Source organism: Triticum dicoccoides, chromosome 3A, assembly GCF_002162155.2.
Source record: "Triticum dicoccoides isolate Atlit2015 ecotype Zavitan chromosome 3A, WEW_v2.0, whole genome shotgun sequence".
Lineage (NCBI taxonomy): Eukaryota > Viridiplantae > Streptophyta > Magnoliopsida > Poales > Poaceae > Triticum > Triticum dicoccoides.
This window is the reverse complement of record NC_041384.1, coordinates 207,464,955-207,474,943: the sequence shown is the minus strand read 5'-3', so window position 1 is coordinate 207,474,943 and position 9,989 is coordinate 207,464,955. Positions and strand designations below refer to the sequence as shown.

Genomic DNA, 9,989 nt, shown 5'->3' with positions numbered 1-9,989 from the left:
GCCTATGTCAGCCGTCCAGGGCCTCATCGTGGATTGCAAGGAGAAAACTCTCGCGACTAGGAGGTATAACATAGCTGTAGGAGTAGGACTATATTGACATTGTCAACATCTCTGCCACACTAACGGATCATCGAGAGTATGATCGTGTTACCTGCATCTGGATAGTGATCTTGGTTGGATAGTGATCTTGACATGTGCGTGCGCGGGATTAAGAGAGAATCACAAGAAGATATGTTTTGTTGCTAACTGTGGCGTGTCTATGCTGAGATTGAGATTGTTGCTGCTTATGGTGTGTGCATCTGCATGTGAGCTAATTCTATAGGAGAGGAGAAAAATATTAGTGAGATTGAGATTGTTGTTGCTTTGTAGTGTGTGCATCTACATGTGTGCTAATTCTATAGGAGGGGAGAAGAATATTAGTGAAGAAGAACAAACTCGGCGAGAGCAATGCATACTTCTTTATATGCTGTTGTTGGTGCTTTTTTCCAGCAATCGATAGAAGCGTTGCCTTTTATTACCAAGGGGATAATATCTACAAAAGTGACATATTTATGGGACATCTTGGAACCCGATGGATATCACATTGCATGCAAATTACTCATGCATAAAGTTACCTCTTATTTTGAGAGAATCACAGAAAAAATGTTCATGAAGGAGAAATTGAGAGGGATATGTTAGGTGTGTTGGCAGAGTTTAGGGCTTCACTATTTGTAGGGTCAATTATTCAGTCTTTTTGCATGCACCATTTTTTGTTTTATTCTAATTTGTATAAGGACGCTGCTACCTCGCGAGCCATCGGATCTAGCAGATAAGCGGCCGGGTGCTATCTTCTATAGTTGCAACACATGTTGTGTTGTAGGAAATTTCTACAACAAGTGTCATGTTGTAGAAAATTTTACAACATAGGTCAACTTGCAGATTTTATTTTTGCAACACAGGTCTTGTTATAATTTTTTTTCCAACATGAGTCTTGTTGCAATTTTTTTTGCAACAGGGGTGCAGGGCAATGGCGACCGGAGCCGGCCGTGGAGGCTGCATGGTAGCAGGGGCGCCCCTGGGTGAGCTGATCCAGTGATGGCATCTCGTCGGTGGTAGTACCTAGCCAAATCCGGCGACGGAGCGTTCCCGGGTGGTTGTGCTTGGCCAGATCCGGCAATAGTGTGGCAGCCATCGGTCGCATCCGGGGACGAGGAGTGCAGACGCGCCAATCCAGTAGCGGGGCGTCGCTGCCAGTCCAGTAACAAGTCTGGGGCGGGCGACCTTGTGTCTAGTCTGCAACAATCCCCTTATTGCGATCAAAGGAATTGCAACCGGAGCCAAGTTGCAAACCTGAAATATGGGCTAGTTGTTGTTTCTGAGGCAACTGATTAGACGAGATCCGACGACTATGAAGACGGTGGACGTGCCCAGAAAGATCAGTCGGCTGACTACAAACATTTCTCTTTGTACAATGTCTATTTTTGGGTGAAAATTTGTGCTATGTCTTTGAACCATCCGGACGATGATTATGCATTGTAATTTCTAGTCTTTTGTAAGAATATGAACTTAATTTTTTTTACTTCATCGTGAATCAGTCATTGCCCTATATTTTTTTATGCCCGCATTACAACGCAGGGCAACTATTATATTACCTAGTAAAAGGGAAAAAAGACAGGTGCAAATAGTAATAGAAAATAAAGACCTTCTTAGCCAGCGAACGTTCACTAAGAGTGATGGCATTTATGAACGCTTTAGATGGCAAGTTTTGTATGGGTTGGCAGCTTTCTCATAAACGCATGGCAGTTTTTTGAAAAGCCCATGACAATTTCTTCAGAGTATATTTTTCTTCTAGAAAAATGCCATCGTCGAGAAAAGAGCATTTTTCTTCTTCTAAAAACTGTAAGTAAAGAGCGTTCGCTTGCTTGCCTCAAAAAAAAAAAAAACGAGAGAGCGTTCGCTTGCCATCCTCCTCCCAGCTGACATTCGCCGGATAATACTATTACCGAGAATTAAAAAAAGAGAGAGGAAGACTCCGTCGATCTCCGGTGCTCCTCAGTCCACAACCGCCGCCGCCGCCGCCACCAGACCAATGGCGTCGCCTCGCCACCGCTCCTTCCCGCTCCGCCTCCTCATCCTCTTCCCCGTCTCACTATGTATCCTCCTCCTCCTCCGCCGCTCCTCCTACGCCGCACCTCCGCTCATACCCGCGCGCCCGGCTCCGGATCCTCACCGGTTCTCCCTCCTCATCAAACTCCTGGCCTACGATCGCCCCGCCCCTCTGCTCCGCTGCCTCCGTTCCCTCGCGGCTGCCGACTACGATGGCGACCGCGTCGCACTGCACGTCCTCCTCGACCACCTCCCGCCCAACTCGTCCGCCCCACTCCTTGCAGCGTCCCACGAGATCCTCACCGCCGTCGACGCCTTCCCCTGGCCGCACGGGGAGAAGCGCATCCACTACCGAGCGGCTAATGTGGGGCTCCAGGCGCAGTGGATCGAGGCGTGGTGGCCTGGCTCGGACGACGAGTTTGCCTTCGTCGTTGAGGACGACCTCGAGGTCTCACCGCTCTACTACAGGTTCCTAAAGCGGGTGGTCATGAGGTACTACTACGACAGGGAGAACTACAGTCCCTACGTCTTCGGCGCGTCACTGCAGCGCCCCCGGTTTGTCGCAGGTGAGAGCTTAGTAAGCAATGTGAACGCTTGCTGATTTTCTGGCTTAGTTAGGAACCATAAATCTAAGAATGCATGTTGTGTTGCGCAAATGTGTATGCATAGACCATGTTGTGACCTTGTGTGTATGTGTACCACTCTTCCTTTGATCTTTGCTCTATAGTTAGGACCTTAGGATTGGTTAGATTAGAAGACTGCTTGTTGGGAGATTGGAAATATTTTGCATTGTCATGATATTTTTTGGTGTGTGGATGTGTTATCATCATAGATGGCGATCTGGAGCCCCTGAGATCAAATTGGGTTCAGGGTATTCTGAAGTTAATTACCATTTTGGATTGTGTGATGCTAAATTTGTGAAACTAAACTGGTTATTGCTTTGTAGAGTTTATAAATAGAGTAATAAAGTCTGAAAAAAAACTTAAACTCATACTGCTCGTCGGAATCGAACCCTGACCTTCTAATCCCTGAAATGGGCACCCTATAATTACATATCCTAATTCAATCCTCACCCTAAATATTTTGGCACACCGAGCAGCCCGACCACGGCGCACATCCCTATTTTGTGCTTGAGATCGAGCAACATCGGCTGTAGCCCATACCAAATCAGAGATTGATAGGATTGACAGCCCGAGGCAGAGTGGACGAGCAAGGTTGGAGTGAATCCGATCTGGCGTGATGCTCTGGAAGAGGCAGAGGATCATTCTGATGCGCCGGACGACCTGCTTGCCGTCGATGCCTTCGGTTCCGAATAAGGTGCGCCCGGGAAGCGATGACGAGAAGGCACACACAGAGCCGTTCTTTGTGTCCGGCGCGGTGTGGCACCGGAGGTGGCAAAAACGACGCCACACCTCTGAGGAGGGTCGTAGGCAACATCGCCGGGTTGATGACGGTGGCATTCCTGAGTCCTGATGGCCTGCGGCTTCGGCGGCAAGTGCCTCGACCCCAGCGAGGACATCTCCCGTTCGATTCTCGTGTTGCAGGCTTGCTGCCTCACGTTCGAATTTTCTCTTTATACGGACTTGTGGCTGGAATCAAACCAATCTCTTATGTAGTTTTGTGATGTCAATGTGGCATCGCTCGTTCATTTTTCACGTTCCTTGCCGAAGTGGGCGGGGTTGATGCTGCACATGTCTGGGCCTGTAGTGGTGCATGTGGCTGGCCCTCGGCATGGAGACCGCGCTGACCCAAAGCATGGCACATGTCGACCAGTACCATGCCACTGTCATCGAGCAAGCTCCAGCTCACGGCCGGCAATGGCAAGTATGAGTGCGACACGGTCGCGACACACAACGACGTGCTCTCCTGGTTGGCTGGTTCATGTGGTAGGGATCATGAAGATGTGTTCTGCCTGCCATTGCACTGTTGCGTGCTCCATCAGGGAGCTATGCCGGCCTGCGCCGCATGCCACTGGCCATAACCGTTCCCAGAGCTGCACTTACATCAACGTCCCCAGGAGAGCAGAGCTGTTCTTGAAGAAGCAGCGACCTTTCATTGCACTCTGTGTTCGATTTAGAGAGGGAGGGAGGGAGGGAGGGAGGGAGTAATCTCAGTGGGAGTTGTCTTTTCCCTGGTGCACCAAACTAATGCAAACTCAACTACTACAAGGCCGGGATTGATTGGGATCGGTAAGTATAGGGTGCGGATTTCAGCGATTAGTTCAAGGTTTTTTTCAGACTTTACTCGTTTAAATACCAACTCATGTAGATAGGGTAAACTGTATCTTCTGCTGTCAGCTAGTGTGTTAGCTAGAAAAATTGGTGCTTTGCAACTTATCAGTTTCTTTATTAATCACTCCACAAGCTTGCCTTCAGCCATGGATTCAGATTTATCTTGATGAGTTTGAGCTAATAAACTCTAATCTGGCCGCTAAAAGATAAAATGCCTTCTAATTGGCCTGGAGTGTATAAGAGCTTTTGGGATTACTTGAACCCCATGTCTATGGTTTTCATTCTTTTCAGGTCTTGTCAACCTTGCTTGCTGTTGACATTTTCGGTTCTTAATTTCCCAGCAAGAAAATGCTAGGCTGAACTTATTCTGGGGTTGTTATTTCAGTTGTTTTGGGTGACTATAGCTGGGTCTAATACAGATCTGTATTAGAGGGTGTGCAACCTGTGCATCTGCCCAGGACTCCCAAATATAACTAGGTCTGCCAATTACTTGTGCTAAGTGCCAGTACTAGTTAATACTGGTAATTCTCCCAAGGAAGTTAGTGATGATAGTAATAGTTGTGTAGGTAATATTAGTACCCAACAACGAACCTGTCTAGCCATTACTTCTTCACTTGAATTTTCCATCGCTTTTCATTTGGTAACAATACCCAAGCAATCAAATAATGTCTCATGTAACTGCTACAATTATTATTTTCATGTGAAACAAACTCACATCTGATAGTGTTTAATGTATAAACTTTAAATCCTTACCCTGAATTGTTTCTAATTTCGTTTGAAGTTAATAAACTTGGCTATTGTGGCTGCTTAGTTGAAATAACATTCGGTAGGCAATACTAAAGAAGAGTAAATTGGGTTACGTAAATGTTGCTATTGCAGAAGTGCAGGGGTTGATTGGTTTTTTCGAGGGCTGTATCGAAACTGCTTTGTGTAATGTAAAACTAAATAGCAAAACAAAATGCCCAGAATATATATACATTCACATACAACTTTGTGAATTGGGCATCAACGCTATTGAAAATGGTAGTTTGGAGAAGGTTGTTGACTAATATATAGTTGAAGATCTTGTTCTTAGATAGAGTAGAAATGTGTCATATTTAACTTAGTCCGTTGAGTATTCCGATTGGTTACACCAGTAGTTCTGATCAGTAATGTTTGCATGGTCTCTCTCCATTAGTGAAGTTGGACGATATGTGCTATAACAGTGCAATGCTGTGTTATGTGGGCATAATATTTTTTATGTAAAATAGAAAGTATTTAGACTTTGAGGTGAACTTACGGTAGTTATTATTTGCTGTGTTTTTATCATTCATGTCTTCTGTAATCAAATTGCTATGTCTCTGAAAGAAACTGCCACTAACTGAAATTTATGGAAGCTAGTTGGCTTTATTGGATGAGGAGGGTTTGTTTGATGTTCAGTTCAAACTAGTATTATTAACGACTCTTGGCGTGTTTTTTTAATGATAACTAGATGATACCCCGCACGTTGTTGCGAGAATGTTTTGCAATATGTTCAGTTAGAATTGGTTGTATGGAACATGAATATTTGGAGTAATAATATGAGAACTAAAGCTGAAAATAAATATGATTTGTGGTGTTTGATTATTGTATAATGTAAATATCATAATAAAATGTAAATTCTCATGCATGTTTGCATGTTGAGGTGGCTTTTTATTATGCATGATTGCATGTTGTGGTGGACCTTTCTCCATACATGTTGAATGATGAGGTGGCATACTTGCATGTTGAGAGAAATAGGCTAGTGGGGGCTAGCTATTTAGATATAGAAGATTGCTTTTAACAATACTAAGAAATGTGTTATTAGACTATCTATTCTGTAGTGTCATGCAGATGCATTTTCATTAAATTAACCTTCATCCTTTGAACCAAAAGGTTTCTAATCGAACCATATGTTTGATCAAGGGCTATATTTAAACGGTGTTATGGCTTAATTTGGATTAGGCATCATGAGTTGATTTTAGAGTAAGGGAGATTTAAAGCAAAGCCTAACCCAAATCCCCTTGCACAAACAGGGAGAGATGTTACTCTCATACTTAGAACATACACACTGGTTAACTTGTTATTACACTAAAGTGCTGGCAATGGTTCTGTTATTAACTAGTTGACCTTGAATTAAATAGGTAAACATGGAAACAAGATACAGCTGGACAGTGAAACTAGACTATTCTTGTACCAGATGGTTGGTACATGGGGCCAACTTCTCTTTCCCAAACCATGGAAAGAATTTCGATTATGGTATGATGAACAGAAAGCCAAAGGAATCAAACCTATTCTTCAAGGCATGGTAAACCTTTTTCTTAATTAATTTTTCAGTGTGCTTCCTCAGTTTATGTGTTATGTAGCCTTGTGTATTATATATGCTAGATTATTTTCTTTAGATTATTTTTATCTCTTATGTGCTGTTGGTTTAGTTAGCTTTATAGTAACTGGTGTTCCACTCTTATCCTCTGCAGAAAACTACAGGATGGTACAGAAAGATGGGCGAGAGAATATGGACTCCTTGGTTCATTAAATTTATCCACTCACGTGGATACTTCAACATCTACACAAACTTCTTGAAGGAAAGGGCCCTCAGCATCTCTCATAGGGATGCAGGTGTGAACTATGGAAGAAGTGTTGGACCAGATTCTACATTGTTAGATGGGAATAATCTCGATTTCAACGTATGGCAATTGCAGCCTCTAAAGAAGCTAAAATGGTATGATTTCTGCTTTGCTGAAATTCTTCCAGGAAGGTTTGTTAGGAAATTTAGTGAACTTGGTTCTGTGCTCAAGTCCGTGCAATTAGGAAACAATGTTGTACTCATAAGTTTGTATTCAGTGGAACAGAGGATTGTGAGGAACCTTATTTGCCATCTTGAGAAGACGGGCATGGAAAATTACATCTTCCTTGGTGACAATTCAGAGTTTCTGGATGACCTTGCTCATAGAGGACATGCCGTCATTGATGCTATTGAGTTGCTGCAGGGGATCAAAATGAGTGGTTATATGAATTCTGATGGTTTTGTTAAGGAAATACTAGCTAAAGCTTACGTGATACAACATTGCTTGAACCTGGGTTACAACCTATGGGTACTAAATGGTAATATGATTTCACTTGGCAGTAAGTTGGTTGAGCCATCAAATCAATCAGTTGACATTTTTACTGCAGACCCTGTGGATTTGATATTTATAAGAAGCTCACAAGGCTCTAAAAAAACATGGAATGAGCATATTATATCGAGAGTAGCAGATGGTGGATTTGCTTCTGTGAAACATGTGAGTTTTGTTCATATACTTACCAGAGTGTTGGAAAACAATGGTGGTGGTGTGAGGCTGGGGAAACTGAATGAGGAGATAATGACTATGGAATTAGGGCCTAACATGTCGAATAGATCACTGTCGGAGGGTCAGAGTAAAATGCTTTTCTGGTCTGACAGTGTGCCTTCAGATTCGGTACAAAGGCAACTCGGAAATGTGAATTTGTGGTTAATTGACTCAGATTCATCTTGTAGTGCTGTTGTTTGTAACCAAAAGCAGAAGTAGCCTCTGTTATCTTACGCATGTTCTTTTTACATTGATCTCCATTAACGGATCCTAAGGTAATATCGAGTATTTGAAACTTGGCCCTGCTCCGGCACTTACCCAAGAATATTGTTAGCAGCCTGCAATTACTTTAGATGTTGATAACTGCTGGTCTTTGGAGCCAATATTCTGTATTTAATGGGGTCTTGAGGTGTTGATCGTTCTGATTGTTTGGTGAGGTTGAAGTATTCAGTTAGCTATGCTAGTCCCCATTCACTGGTACAATTTTTGAGAATCTTCCAGAAGTCTGCAATTACATTTGATGTTGATAACTGCTGGTCTTTGGAGCCAATATTCTGTACTTGGGTTCTTAAGGTGTTGATTGTTCTGATTGTTTGGTGAGGTTGAAGTATTCAGTTAGCTATGTCAGTCCTCATTCACTGGTACAGTTTTTGAGATGAACGTTTCCTGGTGTGCTCGGTGTAATAGCAGCGTCTCCCCGCAGCCTCAGACATTGGAGACTGAACTTGGTATGATTCTCTTATATCAAACTCTCTATTCCAATTCTGTAGCAACAATGCTTGTCTGCATGGCAAGTTATTTAGTTGTGGGCAGCTGCAATGAGAAATACTATCAGAGATTTGCCTATGCTTGTTTTATCGTTTGTTCAGTATGATTAGTTTTCCTTCAGTCTTACAAACTTGTGGTGCATTGGTTGTTGCTTGTGTTTTTATAGACATGTCCGGTGTTTCTGACCACTTGCAACTGAGGCTAGAGGCGACGCCAAGCTTGGAGGCAGCGAAACTTACGCTCGCAGTGTGTATGGAGAAAGCCTCAAAGATGTTAGAGGCAGACTTAGAAGCCGAAAATCACAACACTGCGGATGCTTTGAATAGATAGATGTAGAAAGAGTAGCTGAAGACAAACTGGTAGATGCTGTTTGTGGTGCGGATGCATTGATGCAATATCAACATAGTACACATTTTACTGTGAGATACGCTGAGCATGCATTGTCGATCTGAAGAGATTTCCCAACCACAGTTGAAGATTCCTAGTAGTTTAATGTTCTTCCACTTGAATGAGGCAGGATTACCTGTCATTGGATCTCTATAAGCACAAACTGTAGACCATTTTTTTAGGGAAAAACTGAAAAAAAAGGTTACTTACGCTGAACTTTCCAAAACCATTTAAACAACCGGCGAAGACCTTTAAAGCGTTTTTCGAGGATATGAAAACATTGAAGACCATTAGTTGATGGACACCTCAACACCGCACTCAGATGGCAACCTTCATTGGTACAGCGAGGTGCTATACAAACTGTTTTTAACCCTTTTTCATGATGGCATTTCAAACCGTCGTTAAGTGAATGTGAGCGATAGGGGGGTTTTTCTCACACGACCCAAAAACCGCCGGGGATAGAAAGCCAAGATGCATATACAGTACTACTCGTTTGTGCTCGCATTGCCATCGCAGTCGGTATTCTGTGATGCTACGTTTACGATGCGCGGCCCATCACAAACGATTCACTATTATAGAACATGTATGATAAGAGGCAATCATACACATTCGCTTTTCCCAAACCGTATGCGATAACTAATTAAGAAGATTAGCTAATCGTCGTACGAGTGTCGGATAGGATTATAAAACGTCGGACTATCGTACACGACAACTATCGCACACGCTATTCTTTGGTACAATGTTTACGATGCATACTTCATCAGAAACAGTTCATGGTTGCGAATCGTGTACGATAAAGCAACTATCACAAACGTTTAGTTTGCCCACACCGTTTGTAATATTGTCTGACATCGCACACGCTTTGCAAAACGGCAACTGTGTGCATGCTTGCACACGTTTCTTCTCTGTGAACCGTGTCAGATTATGGTGTATATCGCAAACGTTTGTTTTTACCAACCGTGTGTGTCGTAACGACCTGGAGAGCGTAATTTCACCGTAATTTAATTGCTGCTATTTTAAATTGTACCAGATTTGAATTTGAATTTGAATGTATGATATAAGTTTATTCATATCCATCAGGTTCAAACAACTAATGCATCATTCGATTCATAGGTACATATGTTCAAGAATTACATAAGAATCAAATAAAGAATGATGAACTGCAGTTCTATACTTGTACTATTAAAGATGG

At 42.9% G+C, this 9,989-nt stretch overlaps 1 protein-coding gene across 1 annotated transcript; it reads left to right on the top strand.

Annotated features, from left to right (window-relative positions):
- The first annotated feature begins 1,998 nt into the window (after nt 1-1,998).
- Nucleotides 1,999-8,919, top strand: LOC119267877. Its single transcript, XM_037549315.1, has 4 exons — nt 1,999-2,651; nt 6,458-6,621; nt 6,791-8,370; nt 8,577-8,919. The coding sequence occupies exons 1-3, from the start codon at nt 2,069-2,071 to the stop codon at nt 7,859-7,861; spliced, it is 1,818 nt and encodes a 605-aa protein (XP_037405212.1). The 5' UTR covers nt 1,999-2,068; the 3' UTR covers nt 7,862-8,370; nt 8,577-8,919.
- Nucleotides 8,920-9,989: the final 1,070 nt, after the last annotated feature.

Coding starts and splice junctions, on each gene's coding strand:
- LOC119267877 (XM_037549315.1), top strand. CDS start 2,069: ATGGCGTCGCCTCGCCACCGCTCCTTCCCGCTCCGCCTCCTCATCCTC. Junction 2,652..6,457: donor GCGCCCCCGGTTTGTCGCAG/GTGAGAGCTTAG, acceptor TGAATTAAATAG/GTAAACATGGAAACAAGATA. Junction 6,622..6,790: donor AACCTATTCTTCAAGGCATG/GTAAACCTTTTT, acceptor TATCCTCTGCAG/AAAACTACAGGATGGTACAG.